The following is a 15,262-nucleotide window of genomic DNA, read 5'->3' on the forward strand; positions in this document are numbered from 1 at the left end:
TTTGGTTTGCAAGCTATTTGGGTTAACCCAGAGTTTACCGAGTGCACTAGAAGGCGAGAGTGTCGCGTAAAACTTGTTCCGTGCAGTTTACCTAACTATTTTAGTTAGCATACTATTGCGTTTGTCAAAATTTATCCATTGCACTAGAAAACGGGCGTATCACATATGAGTTGCTTAATCTAATTTGCCTAACTAACTTATTTTACAATATATTGCGTTAACTTAAAATTTACGGGATACACGGAAAATAATTATGGTAAAATATCAACTTTTTCTCATTTTCTTCTCCTGCTGTCCGCAGTCTTGCAGCTTTATCCTCATCAAGATTCTTTCGTCGTCAATTGCAACTAACTTAACAGTCGCCCATTCAAAGCAATAATTTATTCCAATCCTTCCCACACATTATAAATATGCCATCAAATCCCACTTCATCTTTGCCATTTTTATCGTCTCCATTAATGTCACAAACCGCAGCTGCTGCATCCAAACTTCTGATGCCTTCATTTCTTGAAGATGAAACCAGGCCCTTTATTCCAAGAACCTCGAGTTACACTTACGCCGCCAATTCCATTTGGTATCAGCAGCAGACCCGGAGGAGCGTGGAGAGCGGCAGTGCTTCTCTTCTCGCCCTCTCCGCCGTCTGCCGCCAGTCTTTCACTCAGGACATACGGCGAGCTGCCTCCTATACTTATATCTTAACAACTCGGATTCGTTTCAAGATGTTGCTGTATCTTGGGTGAAACAAAGTTTCCTGCTTTTTCTTTACAGCCATTTACGAAATGCACTGAAGTTCTATTATATATGATTATATATATTTAGAAAACTTGCATAAATAGAAATTTGAAAGGCCTTTTGTTAGAAAAATTGCATTGTGGTCTGTTTCTTTCCTGTCTTTCAAGTGGTTCATTACTTGCATTTTGCAATTAAGTATTCATTTTGCGATCCATAGAGTTTATATATCTTCCAAGAAGCACAGCATTATTTAAACACGTATTTGATTTTATACTGAACACCTTTGAATCATTTAAATTTATTCAGGCTAGGCTATAAATGGATTACAGGAATTCTTGCTCTCGGGTGTTATGCTTTCCTTCTTCTCCCTGGTTTTTTACAAGGTATTATTAAACATACATTGTCGTTTAACCGACATTTTTCAATATTTTCTATCAAAAGATGAATATGAGAGTTACATTACCTGACGAAATGTAATTTGTAATGCAGTTGGATATAATTACTTCTACTCTGGCTACATTCATAGAGATATAGTTTATGGAGACCAGCCCAGAAATAGGTAGAGTTCATAACAATGTATTTTAGATGTTATATTTTACTTCAACTGTAACTAGTTAGACATCATATATGATGATTGATGCTATCTCTATTATTTGTAACTGTTTCATGGGATACATTATCGAGATTTTCTTGTGCAGGCTTGATCTCTATTTACCGAAAAACAGAGATGGACTGAAGCCAGTAGTCGCATTTGTAACTGGTGGAGCCTGGATTATTGGGTGTGTCGTCATTCTTGTTTGCTTTGATATTTTTAATATGGGAATGTATGTTTCTTCTGTCAGAATAGTACTAGAAAAAAAGCTCTGCTCAGATGATTTAAATTTGAAACATGGACTATTATATTTCATTGTTATTTGTGTAGAAGAAAAACACATATTTGCGAATTGGACGGCTGTGAATCTTGACGAAGTAATGCTTAAGAGAAAATGGCTATGGTTATGTCATCTGAAACACAGAAAGTTTGGTGTTCCAAAGTTAGTGTCAGACAAATTAGAGCACCAAAGAACTGAACCTAGCAATATTTAGTAGCAGAAATAAAAGATTGACTTGGCTAGTTATATTTCTGAAGCCACAGCAGAGAGAAGTTTTATATGAACCAAACCATGCATTAATAAGACTTTTTAAGTTACAAAAAAAATCGGTTAAAATTTCTTTGGCTAAGCTTCATTGTTGGATCTTTCTTCTTGATGAATTTTGACAATCATTTTCTCAGTACAGTAATAGAGCGTGGGGTTCGCTCTTAGGACAACAGCTATCAGAAAGAGATATCATTGTAGCTTGCATAGACTACAGGTATATTAATCTACTAGATCAATCATTTTTACTCGATGGATGCTTACAAGATTTGTCCCGGAATTAAGCATGGGAGCCATGCTGAGATCAATGAATTCTAACTCAGATCATTTTGGGAAAAATCAATGCAAAATATTTTAATTTTCAGTCTGATCCATAGTGACAAAACAATGTAGTCCCAGCGGCCTGCCGGTCTTGATTTTAATATTCAGACAGAGCTCTTTGATCTAATATCTTATATAACCCCCATTTTTCATGCATTAATTAAATTGGTATCTGAAAATCAAACACAGTAACTGGTACATTTGTCTGCCAACTACTTTAGAGAAGATTATGTTAATGGTCCTTTATGTGGCTCACCGATATAGCTATTTTTGTATGATAGGAATTTCCCACAGGGTACAATTAGTGACATGGTGAAAGATGTTTCTCAAGGTATCTCATTTGTTTGCAATAATATTGCTGATTATGGAGGTGATCCTAACAGGTAGTCTGTTTGTTTTTTTCATTTGCTCAAGATTAACACTCTTAACTATCCGGCAATTATGGTTAATGCTCTTTTTGTTCGTTTAGAATTTTCCTCATGGGACAGTCAGCTGGTGCGCATATTGCTGCTTGTGCTCTACTGGAGCAGGCAATCAAAGAATCTAGGGGAGGGAAGAGTTCTTGGAGTGTGTCTCAAATAAAATCGTATTTTGGTTTATCTGGAGGGTGAGCTTTTGTATTCTAAATCACTCTCGTCGAATTAAACATATTTTTTTTCAATGGAAACTTTGCAATTATCTGTGAACGTGTCTGAACGATTTCATTGGGAGGCGGAACAGATATGCACAATGAAGGTGGTTTTATATATATTTATTATATGTAACTTGAAATTGTAATTATTGTTTTTGAAAATTCTCTTATAATCAAGGTTATGAGAGCTTCTAGATTCTGCTTCAGAAGTATTGACATTTAATTTGCAAACAGAAATAGTCAATAACATTGACAAGATATAGAGTATAGTTGTTCTTGGTATGATTTACCTCCCATCTTTGTTTTTGTGCTTCTATCTTTCCTTTCATACGAGTTTAAGGTCTTGCTAGAATCTCTCATCTTCTGTTGCTTCAGTCTCCTTTCAGTAACCTGTGTTCAATAACTCCAAGTAGCTCTTCTTCCTGACAGCTTTGGATGACAGCTGATCAAATACTATCTGATTCTCAGTGGAATGAGAAAATTGTTGGAAACTTCTTGTCTTTGTATGTCTGGATTGGAATTTAACTGGCATTTTCAATTTTATGGACAGGTACAATTTTCTCAACCTGGTGGATCATTTCCACAGTCGAGGTTTGCACCGCTCGTTATTTCTAAGGTTTGTAATTGACTGAGTGCCTAGCTGCTTTGGCCCACTTTTCTTACAGTATCCAATATTATTTTCCTAAATGTTCAACCCCAGCATAATGGAGGGAGAAGAGTCCCTACGGCGACACTCTCCAGAAATAGTGGTCCAAGACCCAAAAATTAGAGATGCTGTTTCTCTCCTACCGTCTATGATCCTCTTCCATGGAACTGGAGATTATTCCATTCCTTCTGATTCCAGGTTGGGAAAAATATTATCTCAAAATGTATAGCAATCGAAAATATTGAAAGAAGAGATATGAAAGAACTTGCAACCTTAATTGCAATAGCAGCATAGCACATTTGAATTCTATGTAGATCATATATGAGGCATAGAATTAACACATTTTTGTCCTGTTGTTTGTAATTTTTTTCCTTGTCTACGTATTGTCTGTGAGGATTGTGCTTGCTTGCAGTAAGAGTTTCGTTGACACGCTCCAAAGCTTGGGAGTACAAGCACAATTGATTCTATACGAAGGAAAGACACACACAGATTTGTTCCTTCAGGTATGTTTGGCAAATACGAACTGTTTTTATTCTTATTAGCACAGCATCACATAGAATGGATGAAATAACTTACTCAATATGTGAAAGCACATTCATGAGGACAAGAGCTTGTGGTCTTTCTCACTATTTATTTGTTCGACCATTAATATCATGCATGAAATCAGGACCCGATGAGGGGTGGCAGAGATGACATGTTTGAAGATTTGGTTGGAATAATTCATGCTGGAGACTCTGAAGCTCTGGCCAACTACGCAACAGTTCCTCCCAGAAAGCGCCTAGTACCTGAATTCATGTTAAAATTAGCACGCAGTGTTAGCCCCTTTTGATCACCGATTCGATTCGTTTCTTTTAGGTTGACTAAAACAGTGAGTCCTCACAATTTGGCATACATTGTCTTCATCATAAATATTATTTTAGAAGGTGGCTTTTAGAATGTAAAATAAAATTCGATATGAAAAACATTATTTTCGAAAGATTTTAGAATGTAAAGGGGATTCTGTTTGTTGTATAAACTAGGAAGAGCATTTTATTGTTGTATTGAAATTCAGCAAGTGTACTTTTATCTCTCAAGTTGTTGACTGACTAATAATTCAATTTGACCAATAGCTTTCTGAATTTCTCCAAAATCTCCATTCAAAAACCACTTTCTATACTTTAGTCGCTTACTAGGACACCATGTGGTTATTCTAAATGCTATAGCAGCTAACTGTTTGATAAAAATTGAAGATGTTGGTTATATTAGTAACTGCTTGAATCTTCAGAAAAATATCTCCGTAGAAAATTAGTTTTCCTCTTCATTAAATAGTGAAGCGTTATCCCAACTTGTGGCGTAGTTCTGTGTTTGTCTCCAATGTCCATCACTTATACTCATGAATCTTTGTAGTTTTCAGGGATATATGATTGTTCTGATGTTTGGTTTAAGACTCATAGCTTATTAGATATTGCCAATTCATTGAGACCGTGATTTCTGTGTATACATGTCATATTTCATGTTGTTAAATGTCATGGCATGATATTCAAATCTTTAATGACAAGTTTATTTATTTTTTATTATGGGGAGTTCTGTAGTATGTATAAAATGCAAAATTGTGTGCCAATTTTAGAATTCTCACATCGCATGTTGCCTTATTCTCTTGAAACTATTAGCTTTGGAATGATATGGCCTTGTGTGACATCATAATTACGGAAGTCTCTGGCTTTATTTTCCTACTATGATCATTAGCTGTGATTTTCTGCTTTGTTCCTACATCATTGTTACATAGTCTCTTGTCCAGCATGCCATGCTACTTCCTACAGATTCTTCGAACCTTAGATGGATATGGTTGCTGTTTTTTCTGGTTAATAAACTTAAGCTACTATTCTTGATTAACTATGAGTCTATGATTTCAGTTTTAACCATTCATAGATTTAAACTTCTTTCGTCCTTTCAATGTTAGAGTTTCGTGTTTTTATTGCTTGCTATCTTAAACATTGTGTTCGGGATGTTCCCAGTATTTCAAGCTAAGTTGATAATATACTTGTGGCAGTGTACTACTTATAGACAGGAATATTTTTAAACACAAGTACAGAGATGTCTAGAGTAAACTTCTCTCCATTTCACATCCGCTTTTAGAATTTAATAAATGAACCAATTTCATATCATTATGTAGTAAGAAAACAATATAAATGAGGAAATAATGAAAATTAAATATTTGAAAATTGAAGTGATGCTCTGATCCCCTTCTGTATGCCAATGAACATATCCCTTGCACAAAAATCTTTCTAATGAGTGCATCCATAGGAGAGTGCTCGTCCCGTAAAATGTTAGGAGCAGAATACCATGGCAGCCAAAAGGGTAGCTGCAATCAGTCCTGCTGTCGCCGGCATTCTAGTTCTTCCCAGCTGATGAATGGATACCCCTCCACTCTGTAAATGAATTGTGAAGAATCGACTTTATGATATTTTGATATATCGATAAGTTATTTATCACCTTTCATCTGAAATATAGTCAAAACTTGAGGCAGATGTCTTACCAAATCTAAGGTTGGCGATGGTGCTGGTGTTGTTTCATCGGTTTGTTGAACTTTAGGAGGTGCCGGAGGACTTAAGATAGTTGGTGCCGGTGCTGGTGCATGATGATGCTTATGTTTTTGCTTCCTTTTTTTGTGTTTTCCAGGTGCAGGTGCAGGGACGAATTCAGGTGCTAGTGCAGGTGAGGTTATTGTTGGTGCCGGTGCTTGTACTGGTGGTGTGGTAGGTGGTGCCACTGGTGCTGGTATCACAGGTGGGGATGCTGGTGGCAGCACTTGCACTGGTGCTGGGGACGTCTCTGGCGGCGGAACTGTTGGCGGTGGTGCTGGTGGCGGAACTGTTGGCGGTGGTACAGGTGGTGAAACTGTTGGCGGTGGTACAGGTGGTGGAACAGTTGGCGGTGGTGCTGACGGTGTAATAGTAGGTGGTGGAGGCAGCAATGCAGGTGGCTGTGATGGGCTTGAAATTGGTGGATTTTGCGGTGCTGGGATCGTTGGACTTGAAGTAGGCACAGTTACTGGAGGCGGGACTATATTCGGTGCAGCTGGCGTATTAGAGGGCGAAGATGCTGGTCCTTGGCCATTGGCTATCACCAAGAAAATGAAGAAAGCTGAGAAATGAGTCCATTGAAAAGTTCCCATTTTGTGGAGGTGGAGTTGCTGTGCAAGAATTTGTGAATTTATAACACAAAGTTGAGACATTTTTTAAATTTGGAAGAGTTTGGTGATATGTCATGAGAGGAAATGCAGTTTTCACTTGAATGCTACATGTGGCTTGAAATATTGTTCATGTGTTGCAATCAGATAATCTAACTGACTAAAGGGCAATGATGAAATTATATTATTGATGCATCAAGTAATTAATCAATCTAGAATATCACTTTATACAATCTTCTCATTTCATGTCTTTTGTGTGCCTTTCACCATTGAAGTTTTGGGAACTTCTCTTGAAAGTAAAGTGAAATGCACTTTGGTTAATACACCAAGAAATTTAGACGGCAAGGTGTACATACTAAGAAAAAAATGTGTCCATTAAACAATGATATATGGTTTTCAAGTTGGAGTCCATTTTGTAAATATTCAATCTCTTTACAAGATCTAAAAATCCATACCATATGGTATTTTTATGAGCAGAAAAGAATAAAATAAAATAAAATAATTCCACTCGATCCAATAAAACAAATCATGTGGAACATTAAATTATGAATAATGCAGATACAGCTATGTTTAGGTGGGCAAAAACCTTAAACCAAACAGTTGGTTTCAGCAGAATTATGATTTTCGCAAAGCACCTTATTTTGGTATGGAGTCACATCTCGTTCAATTCAAATAAATATTTGTGGCAGCAATGCCTTTTTTGTTTAGAATTATGGAAATTAAAGTAGGCTAATGAAATATCGCGAGTCTGAAGCTAAGCTCAACTCAAAACAACGGCCTTTTGACTCGACTTGAAAGAAAAAGCTCGGATTAGCAATCTTATCATCGTCTCTGCCTTTGCAGGGGTAATCTGCAATCCGGCTTCAACAGTGGAACTAGTACTTCCCGCTTGATAAAACCATGTTATTTATATAATTTAAATATTTTAAATTATACAACACCTCAAAAAAAATAACAAAATATTTCCTCAGAAAATAGTATCCAAAATACAGCACGTTTTACTATATAACTTCAACTATTTATTTCCAGAAATTTTTTTTCAAAAGACACCGAGTTAATCCAAACAGAAGTAAAGGTTTCCAAAAAATGTACACCCTCAAGGAAAAATTGTGCGATAAATAAACTAGCAATGCAAATACAACAGAATACAAACTGATACAAGAGAACCCTACTCGTCTAACTGATGGATTTCTGAAGCTCTTAAAGTGATCCTGGAAAAAGAGGAACGCCTGATCTATTGCACGATTAACTACAAACAGAACATAATATGGAAGGCATCATGAATCTTTGTCATGAACTTAGAAGGATGGGGTGTAATGGGAAGGCATGAAGGAGGCGTGGGAGGCTCAAGATTGACGTTTTTCTTCTTCCTCCTCAGCTGAAAGAACTGTTGCATTGTATCCGCACATTCTGATGCCAACACTCCTCGTCGAATAGTTATCTTCGGGTGGAAAGGGTGAATTGGAGCAGGTGGCTTATCAGTTTGGTCCACGTGATTTTCTTCATCTCCGCTTGGAAAAAGTCTGCATATGTCAATCAAGATTGTTGGTTCTTTAGGAAAGTATTCATAATCCTTGTAATACCAGCTGGCGCATATGATGAAAATTGTTGATGGGATCATCGATCAAGAATAGTAGCAGATAACCAGTTAATGGGAACATAAAAGTTTGGGGGAAACGAAGAAAGATACCATCGAGTGAGGGTTACATTTTTTACATTCATATTCCACCAATCAAGCATATGCAAGCTCTAATAGAAATGATCCATATATGATGTTGAGTTTTAATTTTTTGAAAAGCAGAAATATAATAGAGAATACAACAAGATAACATTATTTGCATGCGTCAGACAGTAAACTTTACATCTATACAATGTTCAGAGGACTAATTTAGAATACAATCAACTATTTATAGTGGTGAATTAGAAATACAAAATTACAAATAAATTTGTTTAAAAAATATATCATAATCTTAACTATAATGAATCTAAATCTAGAATATACTTTTTGATTTCTAATGACTGAAATATGCTTCCACTTTTCTGGCACAGTGATATTTATCTTCCCCCATTACAGAGATAAGATCAGGCATGAGGGAGGTTCTCCTCTACATGAGAAAGCTACATCTTAGACTTTATTAATTAATGGATAAAAGGCCCAAACATTGAACTAACTACATTATCAGCACATTGATAAAGTCTGAAATGCTTCCTTGGATTCAGGTTGTAGCAAAATCTACCATTAACTGGCAGAGGTAAAGGAAAGGAAATTGTAATGGAGTGAGATCATTAACTTGGTTGGAAAATTTTGGGACGGATATTCTGACTTAGGAAATAAGAACTTTTATCAACATAAACAAGGATAGTGGAGATAATAAGCAACTTCCCCAGATCAAAGAGATTATAACAAATCATATCCAACATAAGCACAGAAAACATCATAGAATTGGGATTTCTTGAAAATAACCACAGACTATTAACTGCTTACCTGATCCAGCTGCCGTCAGCTCCTAGAAGCTTGTTAGGTGCTCCCCATACAACAGTGTCTACTCTAGCTTGAAGTATTGCTCCAGCACACATTGGGCATGGTTCAAGAGTCACATAAAGGGTAGTTGCCTGTTGATAAAAACAAAGTTGAACATATATTTATTTTTGAGTTTTATGGTATTAAACACAGCCAGAAACTTAGCACACATTTTTAAATTTGTTGTCTCTTCGAAAAGCAACATTTATAACACATGAAAAAGGTGTCAATCAAGAGATCTAATGGTTTTTTTTCCCCTCATACACAACCTCTGCCTTCTTGTAAAGATGGGGAAGAAAAGATAAAACTATAAAATAAAACTTCTTAGGGAAGTGTTTTTCTACTTTTGGTTCCACATCAAATTACAATGCAACATGAGAACTATCTCTAGCAATTTCAAAGAGAAACATGTTTAGAACTTCTTCATCAAAATTATGTTACATATTCATCCTGGCACAACTAAAAGCCAAAAGGAGGAAACAAGTCAGCAAGAAGAAAAATAACATGTTTAATCAGGATTAGTTCACTCCCTTTAGTGCAATGTTAAAACAAAATCTAGGTGTGTACAAGTGTAGACTGCTCAAGTTATGCTGCAACTAGGTTCTATTTCATTGCATTTTTTTTTTTGCACCACATGATTAACAAGTCATTTATTTTGTTAGTATCCTAAACTTACCAAATTATAGCAAAGAAAAATCTTGTTCTTGTTGCTAATGACTTCTACTCGATATCAATTACAGTAACCTCTCGCCATATAATAATATGATATTAAAAAATTAGATAGATCGTGCCCCAGAAAAATAGATTAAAACTAATCAAAGTACTACCACCACCCCACAAAAAAATGCTGGTTTCAAAGAAAACATAAATTTTAGTCAAGTTGTGGAATGTTGAAATGTTCTATCTGGATAAACGAAAATATAAATATGTTTCCTTGTGAAATAGAGAGACAGAGATATTACTGAAAGCCTCCATGTCTTTAATATGTTTGAGGCCTCCCGTATGCAGATCATTTCTGCATGAGCAGTGGAGTCACGCGACTCTTCTACCCTGAAACATTGCCAATCAGGAGTAACTTGATTTCTGCATAACAAGCAGATAAAAAGGAAAAGATCATGTCTTAGAAACTTACAGGTTGCATCCACGAGCAATTATCTTGCCATTATGCACTAGCACAGCTCCCACAGGAACCTCCCAGTTATTAGCAGCTCTTTGGGCTTCCAAGAGTGCTTCTCTCATAAACATTTCATCATTTCTTCGCTGTTCTGATTCAATCCTATATGCTTCTTCCCATACATCAAATCTATCCTTTATGACTTGGTCATTTCTCTTAAATTTCCTCCCTTTCACTTCCCCCACAGTAACTGCTGCTTCTGATTGCTCCACTGATCCAGTACTTACTTGCTCACTCATGTTACTATCAGATGCATTTAATTCTCCACCCTCTGAAATCAGCCTCACAACAGGAGATCTTCGCAGTCTTAACACAGGAGAAGTATGTGAGGGCTCTACTGTTACAACTGCAGAAGATGATGATCCATGATTTGTTTTGGAAGTTTCTTCAATGGAAGGTAAAGAAATGTCCATCGATGAAGAACCACTTCCTAAAACAACTGAAGAAGATGATGCATTTATATCTGCATGCTCAAGGTAGACCCCAAAAGTTGATGAGCTAGAACCTTCTTCAAATTTTGAGTGGCTTTCTATTTCATGTTGTTGAATGCCAGATGTAGCTTCTTGTGTCATGCTTCTCATTTCTTTCTCTCCAGTTGTCTCTTCATTTTCCTCAGCTTCATGACCAGAGAACCATGTTTCACTGCTTGTCGACTGATTGGGTGAACTCCTGCCACCAGTCATTCCAACTGTGCTTTGACTTTTGGATCTTGAAGACCACCGTAGCTGGACAATATCTGCTATGACATTCCATAAGGATCTGCCAGTTCTCTTGACAGTAGCATTGCCACTGTTTGCATCCTCCTGTACTTCTGCCTTTGATGTTTCTTCAACAGATGGATCATCTTCTCTCCACGTCTCATTCAAAGGCCCCTGTGTGCTAGAGTCATGGTTGGAATGTCTTGTGCCATGCTTCCTGGACTGAGAAACTCCAGAACTATATTGAACCAAACTCTTTTGGTCCTGCTTCTCCTCAAGTACAATCTCGGTTTCCTGGGATTTCTTTTCCATTTGGATTTTAGAACTCAAAAGCTCATGTCTTGCCTTGTCAACAAACTCACCCACATAGTGGGCTGAGAATTCCTGTAATCGGGCAGCTGATCCTATTTCATCGTCATGCGATATTAACTTTGAAGGCTGCCCTGCATTGCTCTTGACATCACCGTATGATTCATGATGCAATGCTGGAGATCTCTCCAGGTGACGCCTAGATAATGCGGTAGAATCACTATGTAAGATTTCATCACTGACCTTGCCACTAACAAGCACACCAGTTGACTCAACGGTTAGCACACCTGTAGCTCCTAACTGAGAAGATGGAGGTCTCACAAACAGCTCTGGATCAATCTTATGTTCTTCCTCTACAACCATTCCACCAGAATCCGTGGCGTGAGTGATCAATATGTTAGTCAAGTTATCAGATCCTCTTCTGTAATCACCTTTGTTAATGAGTTTAGCATGTTCGGAGGAATGCTGCTTTTGGTATCTTGAAGATGAACCAAAAGCTAGGCTCACAATATCTTCCTGCTTTGTAAATTGACCGTCAGATCCTAGTTGAGCAGATGGAGGTCTCATGAACAGCTCTGGATCAATCTTATGTTGTTCCTCTACAACCATTCCACCAGAATCTGTGGCGTGAGTGATCAATATGTTAGTCAAGTTATCAGATCCTCTTCTGTAATCACCTTTGTTAATGAGTTTAGCATGTTCTGAGGAATGCTGCTTTTGGTATCTTGAAGATGAACCAAAAGCTAAGCTCACATTATCTTCTTGCTTCGTAAATTGACTGTCAGATTGCTTCTTCAAGATTGAAGTGCTTTCTTTTGTTGTCGATTGTTGGGACTTTCCCCTTGATTCCACCAGCCTGCTAGCCTGATCAGAGCGTTCCTGCTTTTCTGAGTCATTAGTTAGACTGAGAACTTTACTTGAGTAGTCTTCCCTGGTTTTAACATTGGTCTCAAACGTTTGGTGAGAAATTAAGTTCTTTCTAATGTCAATCTCTTGTAATTGCTCCATAACCTTTAGAGAATTCCTTTGGTATTCCTCCTCCCTGGAACTAACCCCAACGGCTGTTCGATTTTCTCCTACCACTTCCTGGCTTGAGCTTGTTACTTTAGCAGACATCTCATCCTCGCCACGGAATATCTTTTGAGAGCCATGGGAAGCCCTAACATTATCTCTTTCAGTGCCTGGGATTTCCACCAAATGTTTATACTTCAGCTTTGTTTCAGATTGTCTTGAAAATTTATTATCCCCATCCATATTCTTTTGTGCACTCTCCTTCACAAATCCAGTGCTTCCAGTTAATTGTGATGTCCTGCCTTCGTATTTCAAATAGGAATCAGAAGAATTTCTGAAATCACTTTTATGCACCAGAGAAAGTTCTGATTCCTTTTGTGATGTTTCTTTTCTATTTCCCATCTCCTCAATTGAGATATCAGTAAGTTTCTTCTCTGTTTTCTTTCTGAGTTCCGAATCAACATATCTTGATCCAGCATGGGATCGTTGCGCAGAGCTCTTCTTTGTCAAACTAACCCCGTGTTCTTCTTCATAATCCTCAAACCTCTTGTTCTCTTGCTTAGCTTCCTGCCCCTGGTAAACCATCTCATTGTTCTTTGAATCCCTCACATACTCACTTGACAACTCTCCCACAACTCTCTTGTCCCTAATATCGATTTCATTGTCACTTTCATAATCACCAGCCGAAGAAAGTGAGTAATAAGAAGTGCAACTAGATCCATCTTTCCTCACTCGCTGTCTGTGATTTGCTCTTCTCAGAAAATCTTCCTTCTCTTCCTCCCGTGCATGTGCCACCCAATTCTCCTTCCTTAGCAAAGATTCTCTCTCTTGGTTTTCGTCGGCCTTTCGGCTCTCTTTTCTCAACAAGGTTTCCCTCTTTAATTTTCCTCTAGTTTTATCTTCTTTTCTTATTGAGGCCTCCCTCTTTTCTTCTTGTAGCCGAGCCTTTAGTTTTTCCCTCCTCGATAAAGCTTCCCTTTCTTCTTCCTTCTGAATCCTTTCTTCTCTTCTGTTATCACACTTCCTTGAGCTAGATGTCGGTACTTCATACTTAATCCTTGTCCCACTATCGTGAACACCCAAATCATTTCTTTTTTTCTTACTCCCACACTCGTTACAAACTTTGCCATCCTCTCTTTTTTCCACTGAGGATTTCTTAAACAATCTTTTAGTTTTCTTTCCCTCATGAAAACTCTCCTCACCAACATCCCCAGTCAACAAACTAAGCACAACCTCAGCCTCATCAACACCTCCAAGATCACACCTTTCACCCCTTCCCTCAAAAACCATGCATTTTCTAAACCCAAATCTTCTACCACGAAAAGCTCTCTCCCCAAAGTTACCACAATAACAGCTTCTATCAAAATCACACGCTGGAAACCGGTAATAAAAACACCCATCATAACCACCAGAAATCAATTTCCTACACGACCGTTGGATCAAATAGGACTGCCTTAATCCGTATGAATCGTAGCAATAACTTGGGGTTATGGGCACTCTATCAACTGAATTGACACAGCAAGAACAACAAGATCTCGACCAAGAATGCGATGAACAGGCGAAAGGGTGTCTTTCATTTGGGTAGTACGAGTAGTCATTGAAAGAATATAAAGCTGACGCTCTTGTTCTAAATGAAATTCTTGGAGCTATACAAGTGTCATACATAGTAGCTCGAATTCAAAGACCGCAGATTTGAGGGAGAAAGCGTTACCTTTCTCAGTTGAGATGTGGGTTTTGGTTGATTCGTTGCAGCGAGAGTGAATCAATTAGATTGGGAGAGGAGATAAGATGGATTTCTCACATGATCTCGTCGGAATGTTAGGAAAAATATTACTTCTTTGTCGACCAAAATTTGCCTCTACTTTTATTTATTTGTTTTGTGCATTTTTCTCTTCCTATTTCTACTATAAATATTGCATCTTTGTTAATTTAATTAATTAAGTTATCTACGTTAATCGAGGTTATTTTTGTCTTAATATGACTAATCAATTGATGTTTCTCATGCATGTATAAGCTAATATTAATATTATTATTGTTATTTTATGTTTAAAAAAAAGCTTGGGTGAACCAGTCTAATAAGTCAATTCTTGGAAACGGGTCGTTCATAAAAAAAATTACTTTTTTTGTAAATATTAACAGAGTTGACACGTCTCGCAGCTAAAAGTCGATAAAATCATCTCACAAGACATCAATTCTTTATGTTTCATGTAAATCTATTTTTCGTGTTTTTCTAGTTTATAATAATAATATATATTTATATTTGATCAAAAAAATAATATATATTTATAGATTAATTTTTTTAGAAGATATTTATTGATTAATTTAAAACCATTCGTTCTTATTTATCCTCATTTTTTGAAAGATAAAGAATAGTCATTTCATTAATCGTACATTGTACAAAGGATGTCAACACTATAAGTAAACGATTCAGTTTGTTGATGCGACTGAGCCATACGAGTGACTAAATGATGGACAACCCTTATGATGAAGAACATTCCTAACAAGTAGGGCCCCTTTGCTTTTTTATATTGTTCAGCTGATAACATTAATTCCCTTGGTTTCACAATTAATCCTTTGGTTGTTATACATGGATATAGATGTTATAGTATGAGCTGCATACCAGTCATGACTAAATATATAATTTTTTTTTATATTTCCATGTACCGTAAGATGGTGTTGGACTGTCCAGATAACTCTTTGGTTTGACCAAGCTCATTTTTACTGTTAAAGTATTTGATTACTGTTGTTACATGATTATCCCTGCACTTTATTTGAAAAAAAATCTTTCAAAAATGATGTAGGATAATTATGTAATTTCAAGTGCAATGTGTAACTCAACGTGTACAATATCCTTCCAAGCCATGTGAAATATACTACCTTTTTCATTTCTTGGCTTTTCAAAACCCGTGCTTAT

At 36.9% G+C, this 15,262-nt stretch overlaps 3 protein-coding genes across 4 annotated transcripts; 1 reads left to right on the forward strand and 2 right to left on the reverse strand.

Annotated features, from left to right (window-relative positions):
* The first annotated feature begins 326 nt into the window (after positions 1 to 326).
* On the forward strand, positions 327 to 4,539 carry LOC140872422 (probable isoprenylcysteine alpha-carbonyl methylesterase ICMEL2). 2 transcript variants are annotated; one of them, XM_073275215.1, is made up of 11 exons: positions 330 to 736; positions 1,039 to 1,115; positions 1,222 to 1,291; positions 1,431 to 1,511; positions 2,011 to 2,085; positions 2,471 to 2,572; positions 2,659 to 2,796; positions 3,371 to 3,436; positions 3,521 to 3,664; positions 3,879 to 3,969; positions 4,134 to 4,539. In XM_073275215.1, exons 1-11 carry the CDS (start codon positions 411 to 413, stop codon positions 4,293 to 4,295), a joined length of 1,332 nt encoding a protein of 443 aa, XP_073131316.1. In that variant the 5' UTR covers positions 330 to 410; the 3' UTR covers positions 4,296 to 4,539. The 2 variants fall into 2 exon arrangements, with proteins under 2 accessions (XP_073131317.1, XP_073131316.1); XM_073275216.1 differs by lacking the exon at positions 2,011 to 2,085 and having other exon boundaries at positions 327 to 736.
* A 1,044-nt stretch (positions 4,540 to 5,583) lies between these two features.
* LOC140872423 (uncharacterized) lies at positions 5,584 to 6,828 on the reverse strand. Its single transcript, XM_073275217.1, has 2 exons — positions 5,982 to 6,828; positions 5,584 to 5,874 (listed from the first exon to the last, which is right to left on the reverse strand). The coding sequence occupies exons 1-2, from the start codon at positions 6,678 to 6,680 to the stop codon at positions 5,773 to 5,775; spliced, it is 801 nt and encodes a 266-aa protein (XP_073131318.1). The 5' UTR covers positions 6,681 to 6,828; the 3' UTR covers positions 5,584 to 5,772.
* Positions 6,829 to 7,735: 907 nt separating this feature from the next.
* Positions 7,736 to 14,208, reverse strand: LOC140872455 (uncharacterized). Its single transcript, XM_073275295.1, has 4 exons — positions 10,289 to 14,208; positions 10,119 to 10,206; positions 9,121 to 9,248; positions 7,736 to 8,158 (listed from the first exon to the last, which is right to left on the reverse strand). The coding sequence occupies exons 1-4, from the start codon at positions 14,011 to 14,013 to the stop codon at positions 7,885 to 7,887; spliced, it is 4,215 nt and encodes a 1,404-aa protein (XP_073131396.1). The 5' UTR covers positions 14,014 to 14,208; the 3' UTR covers positions 7,736 to 7,884.
* Between the last annotated feature and the right edge of the window lie 1,054 nt (positions 14,209 to 15,262).

This window comes from Henckelia pumila, unplaced genomic scaffold, assembly GCF_033568475.1.
Source record: "Henckelia pumila isolate YLH828 unplaced genomic scaffold, ASM3356847v2 CTG_466, whole genome shotgun sequence".
NCBI classification, from domain to species: Eukaryota; Viridiplantae; Streptophyta; class Magnoliopsida; order Lamiales; family Gesneriaceae; genus Henckelia; species Henckelia pumila.